Source organism: Electrophorus electricus, chromosome 2, assembly GCF_013358815.1.
Source record: "Electrophorus electricus isolate fEleEle1 chromosome 2, fEleEle1.pri, whole genome shotgun sequence".
NCBI classification, from domain to species: domain Eukaryota; kingdom Metazoa; phylum Chordata; class Actinopteri; order Gymnotiformes; family Gymnotidae; genus Electrophorus; species Electrophorus electricus.
Window position 1 is genome coordinate 9,476,227 of NC_049536.1, and position 13,678 is coordinate 9,489,904.

Consider the following 13,678-nt stretch of genomic DNA (forward strand, 5'->3'; position numbering starts at 1 on the left):
TGTGCCGATGTCCAAAGCTAAGCCGATATAATGGACAGAAAATATCTGGCCACATCTCTAGCCAGGTCAGGATACACACGGTGGTAACAGCCCCCGAGAGTAAAATCCAAAATTCCGACTTGAGCTTCTTAATATGACTGCATTACTCAGCGCAATCGGCTAACCATCCTCGTCTCCCGTTTTGAGAAAAGTTGAGGTATCGATCAATAACTGTTCGGACAGTGGAGAGCGATAATCAGTACACGAAATCTGTATTTCTAAATTTATATTCTGCTATTGCAGTCTGCATGGGATTATTAAAGTAGCCTATATTCATGAAATCTTATTCCACAAGAGAGGTCCGTGACGGCACATTTTTTAGCTGCAGTTCCAGTATTTGAAGTTGATAACCAGCACTAGCAAGGCAGTAGCTTGCGCAGTCACCTCCATAGCGGGCAATCTCACATCCCAACCAACAGCACAAACTACTACCTCAGCCAGTACGTGGCATATGCTCCGATGACAGCCATCCTTCGGATAATTTTAGCAGAGTCGATTCGATGTATTTTCATGGATTATTCTCTCTCTATATTTTTTTAAAGTTGTTCCGCATGTCGCGAACACAGCATTAGCCTTTGCAGACTGTTGGGATGCGTTTGCAGTTGTAGAGCGGGATACTCTATTTAGCTGTGTGATTGGTTAAACATGCAGCCAATGAAATGAAAGAAAACCCCGCCCATACCTCCGAATCAAGAGAATTTATTCCTGTTCTTGCGCCCTATACCTCTCAACTTCCGAGTGACATTTGGAATGACTTCTCTTGACAATCTGACTTCATTTAAGTGCGACGATGGAAAAAAGGCTCCTATTTGCACACCACCAATTGCCGTATGGTTATATATGTAGCATGTGTAATGATTTACACGAATTATAATAAATGAAATGGTCGCTCATAGAACTGTACCATTTATTTTACACACACAAGGTACATCCCTTCTCAAGGTAATGAAAGATGACATGGAATGTTACAGTAAGATCCTCCATAAAATCTTTTGTTGTTGAGAAAATGTCACAAAAAGACCATAGTTTTATTAGTGTAATTTAAACAATTCTTGGGTTTGAAATAATTAATTTTTTGTTGCATCATTAACACTATCACCACACACTGTACATTAAATCCTGTCTTGGTAAAGAAAGTGTGGAGTGAAAAAAACCAAAAAGATAAAAAATAATGAACACTGCAAATATTATGTAGCAGTTAATACATTGTTTCTGTCCAGCCAGCCAATCATAATCTAATATAAACTTGTATTAGAAGAAGCTCAGAACAGTGGGGGCTTGGTTTCCATGACGACAGCTATAAGATGTGCTGGGATGAGAAAGAGTCTGTGTGTGTGTGGTGTGATAAAGTCACATTCATGGTTCGGGTTGGATAAAAAGCTTCTGAGGTGCACTGGATCACGACTCTCCATTCTGCACTTTGGACACTGGAGGCTGCATTAAGTCTTTGAAAGGCCCCAGTGCCTCCTTCAGAGCGGAGCTGACCTCTGCAGAGGAGCAGGTGATGCACTCCACCAGGGTGGGGTACAGAGCAATCACCTGGGCCCAGGTGTTCCCATCCACTGCAGAAATGCAGATAAACCAGATGACAGAAAAAGTAGAAAACAGGGGAGGAGAGTACATACAAGAGGAGCAAAGATGAAAACAGAACAGGTCCATGTGAAATGAGAATTCAAATGGGTAGAAGATAAAACAAATTACTTTAGACAATGTTCTTCTTTATAAGCCCTTTAAAAGGAGAAACAGTTGCTGGTAATCATATAAAATGACTGGTTAGCAATTCAAAAACCAGATACTACTATTATAATCCTAACACTATTCTAATATACTCACCATTCTCTGGCTGCGTCTTTTTGAGGGAATCCATTAATGTGCTAACAGCTTTTAAGACAAAAATGATTTCAGTCACTTGTTGCCTAAGAGACAAAACAAAAAACCAAGTTACTCGTTAGTGTCAGGTATGGTGATAATGACATCCATTACATAAAAATGACATCCATAAAAACAAGTCATGTACATTAATCAACAATTCCCATAAATCTTTATATCAACCAAAATGATGAATCTCTCAAATCCACCAGTGTAGATATACAGTCAAACTGAAAATATCATGCACAACAGATGGTCACCCACAGGTGTATAGGTATATCACCATCACCCACAGGCACCAACAGGACATGACACGGTTTGTGCCAACAAACAGTGAGAGATGAAAAGCAGGAATGGAAGAACACAGCTAAATGAAGGAACCAGGAAAAAATGTAAATGGTCATCATATGTGGATGAAGGGCAATTTTAGCTCCATCTTGTGAAAAGGAGACGGAGTGAAAACGTATGGTTCAGTCGCACACTAAGAGCACATTTAAATGAGTAGCACAGCTCAGTTATATGAGCCAAGAAAAACCTGTAACTGAAACAGGTGACTTGCTCATTCAAAGCCTAACTGCACAAACCTAAGTGGTCAGATTAGAGAGAGAGTGTGAGAGTGAAAGAGAGAGAGAGAGAGCGAGAGAGAAAGTATTAGTGAGTGAGTTTTTGTGCACGCGCATTTAGAGTAACCTGGGCAGCGGGCAGCGGCCGCTGAGTCTCTCGTCCTCTACGTAGCGGTGCAGCACCTCCTGGGCTCGCTGCAGCAGCACAGCGAGGGCCATGCGGGAGATGTAGCCCTCCTGAGGTGTGCTCACTTTATTACTGAAGGAGAACTGGAGCAGGGTCTCGAAACACACCTTCGAGAACTCCTCACGCATCCGGATATCAATCTCTGCCTCTGCCAGGGTGGCAGAATAAGAGGATATTACTGCAACATATGTAGCAATAAAGACAGCACAAACACAAAATAACAAATAGCACTCCTGACAAAAGGAGGCAGTAAGAGAGATACAACTCTAATATACACTTTTCATTAGTGAGACACAAAAGTGTTTCAAATCACATGAATGCACAATGCATTTCATTTTACTAATGTCTTACAATTTATACATTTTACTAAAGGTGCTTTGACAGTAAATTCAATTCCTTATGTTCTGAAGTATTCTAATAACAGAGCTAGTCTGTTATAATTAGAGATAGTCAGTTATAGCTAGTTAAATATTTGCTTATTACCCACCTGTAAAAGAGGAGGACTGGGAGTGAATGGATCCTTTGTTGAGCATGGCCATGATCTGTCCAACAAACTCTTTGGGGATGAAATTGGCATAGGGCAGTATCTCTGTACTGATCAACTGCACCACCTAGAGGCCAAAACCGACACCAGGTTCACTAAATCCAGCACCCTCATCAAGCAACCTTGATAAACCTCTTGGAGAATACACACCAAATGTTTCATTTCATTTACGAAAATACGGATTCAGAACTGCTCTACTCCACAGCACTGATAAAGGTAAACTATAACTGATCTAACAGGTCCTGTCATGAGATTACGTAATGCATACTCTGGCATGATGTCAGGATTGCACTGGTATCAGCCTCAGATGCACTAATCTTCCATCATTCTTGGTCTTTACACAATGATGATCGAGTATAGCACCAAATTTATGCAGTATAACTGTTCCATATGCACCATATTTATCTTAATATTTTACTGAATTTATGATTTAAAAGTGTAATAGCCTACCTCAACATCAATGGCTTCATTTTTCTGGAACTCTTGAATAGATAGATTATCAGGAGGTGTGCTGAAGATAAACACACAGGTATGTTAGTATCGATTTATTTTATTTTGTTATAGTTTTTAATGCGAATAAAAACAGTACTGTTTTCCAAATCAGAGTCGTTACAGTCGGAGAGAATAACAACAACAACAACAACAAAAAAATAAAAAATCATAAAATTGAAATCGGGCTCTTCTGTGTGTGGTTTACACATCAGCTGAGGTAGAAACCTTTTAGTGAAGAGGAAGTCCTCAAAGGCATGGGCCAACTTGGGCCACATGGTATCGAACTTTCCAGAAGAGGCCTGTTGCCGGGCGACTGGGAGACCGATGGAAAGAACTTTGAGGAGAGAGGAAACGGCGAGCTTCCAGGTGCTCTCCGCAGGACACGCATATTTCAGTCCTAAAGGCACCCTCAGGGTCTGCAGCACCAGGCAGAAGCCATGCATCATTAAGCTCCTTGTAAATCAAGCTGCAAAAAGCTTTTATTTCAACTTTTAAATACAATTTGCCTCTTTTTGGCTTAATTACTGGTTCACAAGTAGGAACACAACAACCAAACAGTTAAAGTGGTGTGTTAAAGTTAAGATGTGGTTTGATGCGTTTATGTATATTTGATGAACTGAGGGGATAAAGGACTACCTTAATGATGTTCTGTAAGACTTTCTCTGCGATGACAGCTTTGTGGCAGGCAGTTTTCTGATAGAGATCTACCACCACCTCTAGAGATCTCTCAGCAAACGGCACATAGTTTAAAGCCACCCATTCGGCCTATGTAGAAAGAAATAAGGGAAAGGTTGCAAAACATCTTTGCACTAAAATCCAAATAATTACTGATGCTGATTAAAAGACAACATGCACACATATACAGATACAAACTCAACATCAAAACCCAACATGTTGCCTGACAAACTCCAACAATTACTAGAAATTAGAAATTAGAAAGGGTTTATTTTACAAAGTTCAGAAAAGAGCTGGCTAGCAACCAATCTGACAACAATGGGGACATGTTGGAGCTTGTTGAGACAGCATGTGGAAACCAGGAAGGCAGGGCTGATAAACAAAGGAAAGAACAGATGAAAATGGGTGTAAGCGATGGTAATAGGGGCAGAAGATAAAAGTCCGCCATGTCACAAGTGTTACCACCAAGTGCCATTAAGCTAAAAGGGGCAGAGAGGGGTGGAAGAAACTCACCGGTGCAAACAGTTGGATCTAAAGTGGACCCATAAGACAAGCCCCCAAAACATCAAAAACAAACAAAGAACGAGAGAAGAGTGGACAAAGGTTAACCGCACACATGATAGCACAGAAGACAAAGGTTTATGAAAAACTGCTTTTTGGAAGAAGTGCCATGGCAAGTTTTGTACAGCATTGTACTGCAGATAGTGTTGTGCCACTTTAGTACTGCAATGCTGTGAGTGACAAAAAGTATGGGTGTGGAATAGCAAGGCATTGCAAATAAAATTGACAAATGAGTTAAAAAAAGAGAGCGGATAAGAATGGAAAATGATGTGAAAGGACAGCATGAAAGGAAGAAAACCAAAGAAGTGACAGGAAGTAGAAATCTGACATCTCTGACAAAACAGCACCCTAAGAGTATTAGTATAAGCAGGACTCCCTTCTCAATTCCATCTCACTTATCCAAACCATTCCAATTTAACGCATTGTTAAGGATACCAGTATCTAAAAACAATGAATTAGATAATGAACATTAAGTCTTCTTTTGTGATACAGTAGCCAGTAAAAGAATTACAATGTTTCTAATTATGTTTATAATGTTACTACCAAGACATGGAGGTAATGGTTGTATTATTTTTGACAACAATAGGACCAGCATACACTAAGCCATATAATGAGAATTACACACCTGGTTGTACTTTGCATTAGCAACATGCTTGGTCTCCATTTTGCCATATTGTGGTGGCTTGCATGAGAACTCCACAAACTGTAAAAGCTGCTCAAAGATGGCGGGGTACATCACCTGCAGGGTCTCAGGGCCAACGCAGATGGCCTGAAAAAATTTAACACATGCATGCATGCACAAAACCACACAGACATCCATAATAACATATAAAAGTGCTGTAGTTGCCTACTCAAAGTATCCTTAGCTAGAACAAATTGGTTATAGTCCAAAAATACCATTAACTGATACAGTGCCAGAACTAAGCGTCATTGATACAATATAACACAATGCTACAGAATACAACACAATTTGAAAACAATTAATAAACAAGACAAGTCAAGTGCAAAACACAAAATCTTCTTACAAATGCCTGATTTGGTTTAATTAAAGTGCTTTTCAAGAAGTTGAGTCTTCAATTGGTGTTTGAAGACAAGCACACAAGTAATTCTCAAAACTTGTCTACTGACAGCTTTGTGTAAAAATGTTTTAAATAAGATAAACTGTAGTTAAAGCACATACATCTTAGGTTTTAGTTGCGTTTTTATACATTTATCTATCATCAAATAATTTTTTTTTCCATTTTTTCCATTTGTGACCCAACATGTGGACGGATGGGAAAGTGTCTCGCTGGCCTGCCTACCTTCTGCAGGACATCCAGGGCTGTGAGTACGGCTTCCTGCAGGCTAGTAAGCACAGCCTCGGTGTAGGAGGGCAGAATGAATGGTGAGGCATCAGAGCTGATGGGCACGGAAACCGCCCCATGTAGTATGATGCCCAGCTTGCGCAAGTCGTCCATGCTGAAGCCTGTGGCAATGTGCTGGTACAAGGCAGGGAATATCTGGATCAGCGCCGTCAGGAAAGGCTGGCTGGGCACAAACGCCAGTTTGTCCCCGCCCCCGCTTGGGGGCCTTGTGCACTCAGTCCCCGTTCGGTACCACGTGCTCCATGCTGACCACCAGAGGGCGGAGTCATCCTGCTCTTCTCCAGGGGGAGGCAGCTGGGGCTGAGTGCTGTAGCGCTGGGCCAGCCGCTCGGCTAGAGAGTCTGACCGTGGCAGGGGTCTGCCAGGGCCTGGGGCTGTGAGGGGTTCCATGAGTACAGGGGGAATATCCATGGCACCCAGGGTGTCTGGTTTGTCTGAGTCTTTTACAGGCGTGACGAGCTGGAGGATCTCCTGGAAGCTCTTGAGAGCAGCAAGGGAGACCTCATTGTTTTTGCTGAGTGCTGCTGACTGGATGTGGTCCAACAACACCTCCCACGCTTTGAAGAAATCACCTAGTAGGCCATTTTAGCAGAGAGGGGATTTGCTTATAGCAACATAAGGAAACGTTCAATAAAATGTAACAAGATAAACTAAATTATATGCTGACAAAAACTGTCATTATTCTGAGACCTTGCTGTCCATAGTGCTGTATTTTGCAGCTACATTACCATGTAGCCCTAGTTTTTACTGATATTTCAATTAAATGGGACCAGTCAAACATCTCACAGAATAACACTAAGATAAGTGTTTTGTTACTTTAAGAAACAACATGTGGTTTCAATACAGTTTCATTAGGGAAGGAATCACAAATACAGTAGTTGTTTATACCACATACAAAGAAGACACTGTGTCCACAATGCTTCATTGTGTTTCTATATGAATCTCTTGTATTTGAAATACTCAATTTCTGCAGGTTTTACTGCAGTGTTGCTATGGGTGCAGACAGTAGTGTGCTGAATATGAAAGCTATGATTCACTGTACATATCTGTGAAAAAAAAGGCTGCAGCTTCCAAACAGTTTTGCCTTTGCTCACCCAGCTGCTGCAGCAGGTATTTTCTAGTGTTGAAGATGCGTGCTACACCAGCCAGGGTCAGGACCCAAGTCTCCGCCCATTGTTTCTCTGCTGTGTCACGCGAGTGGTGAATGAGGATGTTTCCACCCCCCGATTCAATCTTCTCTTTATCAGCAGTGGTAGATGACTTCCTCACACAGTTCAATAAGTGAAACAGCACCTGTAGGTTGTAGCACAGTACCACAAATAGAATGCCTCAGATAGAATGCTTATATGAAACATGTATTTTTGAGACTGTACTGTCCACACTAGATGGTACGCTTCTCAAATCAGGAAATATACAAGGCCTGACCATGATCATTTTAATTCCTGAAATCTATCAGAAGACCTTGAATCTGAACAGCACAAATAATGATCTAGATATCCACGGGTTTAACAGTATTAACATGAATTCAACAGAGGCTGTCTTCAGCTGGATCTAGCCTCAGACCTAAGCTCCAATTACTTTCTCCATTGACTTGAGATATCCTGCACAATCCCCCCACAACAGCCATTTATCATTTTATAACAAACAGAGCTACAATCCCTGTCCTCTGTCAGTGGATAGAGTACCTTCCACACCACTATGTGCCATGTGGGTTGCTGTAGCAGAGTTCCATGGGCTGCGATAGTTGAGAACATTGTTTGGCCAGCACTTTTTCTGACGGCTGGCCGAGGATCCACACAGAGCTCCCCCAACTTGGCGTACAGACACAACCACAGACAGTCGAAGGGGGGCGCAGGGTGGAAAGGTCTGTTCAAAGTTTCCCCCTTGTCACACGCCTGCTGCAGCAGAATGGCCTCCTCCTTCTCCAACTCCTCAGTAATGATCTCCGCTCGTTGGAAGAAATAGTCCGATATGTTCCACTGGAAGATGGGGTAAGGTAAAGCAGACAGGTGAGCTATCTGATGGATTTTTGATCCACCAATGTACCCTCACACCCAATCCAGTAATATTGTTCCCAAAGGAATTTTGATTTGAGGTCAGTTTCAAAAAGCAGAATATGTTCTCACCAAAAGCCCTATAGAGGTCAGACTGATGTTCAGTTCTTGATTTTGAAGACCAAAGCTACCAGCTACATCTACGACAATCTGGAGGCACGTGCAAGGCATTGTGGGTAGGAAGTCTGTCACCACCAACTGCAGGCACTGGAAGGCTGTTCGGATTAAGGACTCACTAGAAACCAGAAACAGAGCTTTAATGATTTAGATATGTAGAGCACTAAATGCTTAATGCTTCATGGACTATTTTAATATATTTGCTTTTGTATTTAGACACATCCTGAAGCCTAAATATGACTACACACGTCTTACCCCTGGTCATTGCGAATGGCTCCGATGACCCCCAGCACTAGGGGCCAGCCAGGACCTAGACTGTCACCCTGACTTTGCAGGACCTGCAGTACACATTCAAGCTGCTTCTGCCGGATGTCAGCGTGCAGAACATTAGACAGCTCCTTCAGAGGGTTCAGCAACAGCAGATGCAGCCTCTGTGAAAAAGAAGCCTTTAGATCAAGGCAAGCCAAAAGAAAATGCACACACTATTTCCCTGGACATTGTAACCTGCCCTGTCAGAGTCTGAACAGACCACAGCTTATGTTCTCACGTTTATCGCTGCCACAAAGCCAGCTTTGTTACATGTGATTGGACACCTGGAGCCCTACTACAGAAGCATGGTTCTGAGACAGTGCAGGTGAACACAGAGGTACCTGATTCTGAGACAGTGGAGGGTCATGTTTGTAGGCGAGGCCGGCTTTGATGAGAGATGTGATGGCCTCTGCTCCCCACTCCCTCATCCGTGCATTAGGGTGCTGGCAGACCTGACACAAACATATACAGGGGAAGAATATGCAGAGAGAGAAGTGTTCTGGCAAATACAGAGCAAATACAGAGATGTGAAGAAACAGTCAACTTATGCTATGAGGAAGTTACAGTATTTATTTGCATAGACAAGACATAGACAAGACAGAATTTGCTTATCAGCAACAAAATATATCTATAATAATATAACAAACATCCAGAAGCGAAAGAAGACTGTTAGGGGTGTAAAAAGTACAGAACTGATGCATCATACATGTATGAGTGTCTACTGCCCACCAAGATGTTTATTCCCTTAATAAATACCCACAACTACCTGAACATAGAGAAATAAATGTGCGGCAGGTTTTTCAGAAATGCCTGCTAGTGCAGTATTCATTAAACTCCTCAAAATGAATGTGTCTGGTACTGGCCATAATGGGAGGACATACTGGCTCAAATAATCTGCAATGACACTACAAAATGCAGGAATGTCCTATTCGAATGATTTTTGCTAAGCCACAATGCATTGACATCCATAAATAAAGGTCAATGAATGATACATTAACAAGTATCTCTGTACCAATACACCCCTAATATCTCTAGATAGCTGTTATTAAACAAAGCTGATATGATGTGGTGCATAATCAAGTGTTGATTATTCAAAGTACAATATGCATGGCAGAAATGATGCAAAAAAAGACAACACACACAGTGCCTAAACCTAAATGGATTACTTGATACAGACTGGCTGGTTCACTTCATAAATATCACAATATCAAGTAGCCAAATCCAACATTTTATGGCTATCTTGAACTAAAACGTGACTGGGTTGGCAACTGCTCCTGACTCACAATGTGATTAGCTTAGATGGTTCAGTTCAAACTGTCTACATATAAAATATCTAGCAATATTCAAAATTGGACAGCTGAGAAGAATTTGGAGAATTTTTTTTTCCACTGAGAGATGAACCAAAACCAATTTCCAAAAAGACTCCGAAAAGCTTGCCTTGGTAAGTGAGAGAAAAAGGAGTCTAGCAACTTACCTTCTACAAGACAAACATGGCGCAAGAAGAGAGGAGGAGAGAAGAGACAAGACACAGACAGAGGGATTAACAGGCAGACAGAGGGACAGAGAGGAGAGAGATGAAAGGTAACATGGAGACAAGCATTCATGTCATAGCATATGCTAGTGACTACAGCAATAAAACTGGGTTAGAGACAGACATGTGGTTATAAGCAGAGACAGCAGGTTATGACAGAAGAGGTGGTCTACATATCTACCTCCTTCCCATTATAACAGATCCTCTGCTCAACAGTCAAAAAGGCTTTCCCAAACAACAAATACAGTGCTGTTGTCATTGACCTTACCTCTAATAAGTGTGCAGTCAGAGGGCGCCACAGGATCTCTATGCGGTCCATATTGACCAGGCCTGTCTCCAGCAGCTTAGCTACCGCAAAGAGAGAAGGCTCCTGCTGGCCAGATGGAAAGGACCATTATGATAAATGACTGGTGAGCAGCAATGCCAGCCACTCCTGTGCTGATGAGTGAAAAGACTACGTATTTTCATAATTCTATCAATAAATAAATAAAATATTAACACACCTAGAAAGAAGATATGCAGATAGAAATCTGCATGAACAAACCTTGTTAGTCCCATAAGCCATCTCCATAGCTTCCATGGACAGAGAACATAAAGCATTTATCAGGTGATGGAGAGAGACATCATCCAGATATCTGGGAACAGAGAACAAAGTAAAGGAATTCCCATGCTCTTCTATCTTTTATCCTTCTTTTATTTGTGATAATATAAAACAGAATCAGAAATTATGTTTGATTGATTTACACCTAAGTTTTATGCAAAGTGCTTCTATAACTGACATTTTCTGCCTCTGTGGATGGAAGCAGGTACCAAGAACAGGAGGTGATATTCTCTGAGTTGAAGCCCTCGAGGACTCATGCACACCTCTCCCTCTCTATCCCCCCTCCCTCCTTCTGTCTCTCTTTCTCTTCTTAAGCCTATTCACACTCCATTGTTGTTAGACTGACTGCCTGTATTAGATGAACACTCACATCTTCCATCCTTATTCAGAAAAACAAACTGATCTGAAGTTTCTCCATACAAATAAACATTGAGAATCTGAGGATCAACACAAGTCTGATTCATTGCTGAACTTCTAACACAAGTTTCACTACAGCACGGATCCTACAAGGAATACCCTGCAGCACAAGGACTGGACAGGCAGTGTGGAACTCACTGGGAGCTTTCGAAGAGCCTGGAAAGAATATTAGAGATGACTGGAAGGTCTGTCATTACTGCAGTTGTCAGAACCTGTGGGGGGAAAAAGCCGATGGTACAGGCATGTCCATGTATGATTGTAGATTTAGGCAGGATGGATTTAAAAGGAACACACAGTGCTGGGACCCTCTACTGCTCTCCCCGGCTTCAGACCGCCTCCAACCCCCGGCTTCAGACCAAGAATCCACACCAGGTGCTAAGAAACGGGGGGGGGAGAATTTCATATTGAACAAATGTATTGAACAAACACACATACACATTCATCACATCGTCTTAGCACTGGTAATGATTCACTGCCAGCATGGCTTACTGCCCTGAAGCACTGAACCATATGAGTTTCAGTAGCATTGCTGTATAATTTTTGTAGAACTAATGAATGTATTCTAAAAAGTGACACGCGAGTGCTTTGCGGGTAATAAGCAAGCAGCTCTACTCTACATGCACAGCCGGCCTCACTGTGCTAGCATTTCAATGCACCTGCAGGGTAGCAAGCACCAGCTGCCAGGAGGTTCCCAACACAGCCCCGTGGCAATGAGCCAGGTTCAACAGAGTCCGCATACACTGGATGTTTTTGGCTGTGAGCTGAAGAGAGAGAGAGATGGAGTAAAGGTGAATTCACAGACAGGTCAAAAAGCGGGAAGAGAGCATGTAATCAGACCTCAAAGTAAGTTATACAGATTAAACTTCGGGTAGTGTGCGTACGTGCACATATGTCTTACCACCACTGTGCCCTGGGGTTGTGAGGTGAGGGGCTGCCCCATTGCCACCACATGCTGATGAGACTCACTTGATGGGCTGATGATTTGCACATTCTGGCCTTGTATAGAGTATGCTGCAACACACAAAGACACCCCACATGTGCACACATGCAAACACACAAAATAATAACTAACACACACACATACAACATCTGTGACAAATGAAATAAGCAGTTTGGGGATCTATATTCAATACACATACACATGAGCACACCCCATTACTCGATAGTTTAGCGTAACAATTATGCACTCTCCAAGTACATCATACTACATTACTATACTCCACTATACAAAGGCCTCCCAAACACATCTCCATCCACCCCCCATAAGCTGATGCAGATAAAAAGACTGACTTTTGTTGGAGAGGTTGGCCGCGTTGCTGTACAGCGCTGTAAGGGCATAGTGAGGAGGGAGTGAGGCTTTGCAGATGGCTGTGATGAAGGCATCTCGTGGAGTCACAAGACCCAGGCGACCACACAGAGACGCCATCGTCAACTCTGCCTTCAGGATATTCTCTGTGGCTGTCTCATCGGTGCTTCATCACACACACACACACACACACACACAAAAAAAACAAACAAACAAACACAGTACATTTTTTGTTAAGAATGAAACCCAGGTGAATCAAAATGGTGCGAGCTCCATTTACCTGGCATCCAGCAGGAGAGATAGGGCTGCCAGCAGGCCACACCAGCATGCGTTCACCATCTCCTCCCACACCTGCTGGGCTTCTGCAACACACACACACATGCACACCCACCCACACACACACACACTCCTGCTGACACACTAGGTCCAGCACAGAGGGGAAAATCACTAACGGTGCTACCCCCCTTTCTCCGGGACAAGAGTGTCCATTTTTCACTCTCTAGCGGAGAGTAGGTGACATGTGCTGGGGTTTGTTTTTCATTTGCATTTACCCTAGCATTCTTTACACTGGATGCAAAATCTGTTATGACATCTGTAACAGCAGTTTGAAAGATGTATATATGTATTTAATTTGTTGGTGATTTGTGACCTATAAACACAGCTATTTGTTTGTGTATTTACTTTTAAACAACCATAGATTTGAATGCATGTACAAAGGAACAGTGGGCAGTGGTAGCTCAGAGGTAAAGGTACTTAACTAGTAATCAGAAGGTTGCCAGTTCAAACCCTACCACTTCCAAGTTGCCACTGTTGGGCCCCTGAGCAAGGCCTTTAATTGCTCAAGTTGTACTCAATCATAATTGCAAGTCGCTTTGGACAAAAGTGTCAGCTAAATGCCATAAATGTAAATGCAAGGAACCAATTAAACAAAGGGAAAAAGTCACTTGGCAGTTGTATGTGAAAGAAAGCAATTGAAAGACAATTTGTTTAATATCATCACTAATTATAGCAATATCTAATAAGTTATTGGTCAGTTATCACCCCAAGGC

The 13,678-nt window shown here is 42.2% G+C and overlaps 1 protein-coding gene across 6 annotated transcripts in view; it reads right to left on the reverse strand.

Moving 5' to 3' along the window:
- Positions 1-932: 932 nt before the first annotated feature.
- mon2 (MON2 homolog, regulator of endosome-to-Golgi trafficking) overlaps positions 933-13,678 on the reverse strand; it is a 30,156-nt gene continuing 17,410 nt past the window's right edge. The window contains exons 13-35 of one of the 6 annotated variants that reach the window (XM_027020094.2): positions 12,910-12,991; positions 12,614-12,795; positions 12,222-12,334; positions 11,980-12,084; positions 11,618-11,698; positions 11,462-11,535; positions 10,850-10,940; positions 10,574-10,675; positions 9,116-9,226; positions 8,721-8,896; positions 8,421-8,583; positions 7,980-8,273; positions 7,389-7,587; positions 6,232-6,866; positions 5,556-5,699; positions 4,883-4,900; positions 4,331-4,459; positions 3,920-4,110; positions 3,653-3,713; positions 3,146-3,269; positions 2,599-2,806; positions 1,873-1,955; positions 933-1,601 (exon numbers count right to left, since the gene is read on the reverse strand). In XM_027020094.2, coding sequence (XP_026875895.2) covers positions 1,438-1,601; positions 1,873-1,955; positions 2,599-2,806; positions 3,146-3,269; positions 3,653-3,713; positions 3,920-4,110; positions 4,331-4,459; positions 4,883-4,900; positions 5,556-5,699; positions 6,232-6,866; positions 7,389-7,587; positions 7,980-8,273; positions 8,421-8,583; positions 8,721-8,896; positions 9,116-9,226; positions 10,574-10,675; positions 10,850-10,940; positions 11,462-11,535; positions 11,618-11,698; positions 11,980-12,084; positions 12,222-12,334; positions 12,614-12,795; positions 12,910-12,991 — 3,530 coding nt within the window. In that variant the 3' untranslated portion in view covers positions 933-1,437. Of the gene's footprint in view, positions 1,602-1,872; positions 1,956-2,598; positions 2,837-3,145; positions 3,270-3,652; positions 3,714-3,919; positions 4,111-4,330; positions 4,460-4,882; positions 4,901-5,555; positions 5,700-6,231; positions 6,867-7,388; positions 7,588-7,979; positions 8,274-8,420; positions 8,584-8,720; positions 8,897-9,115; positions 9,227-10,573; positions 10,679-10,849; positions 10,941-11,461; positions 11,536-11,617; positions 11,699-11,979; positions 12,085-12,221; positions 12,335-12,613; positions 12,796-12,909; positions 12,992-13,678 lie in introns of all 6 variants that reach the window. The other 5 variants (XM_027020091.2, XM_027020093.2, XM_027020089.2 and 2 more) reach the window with 5 other exon arrangements.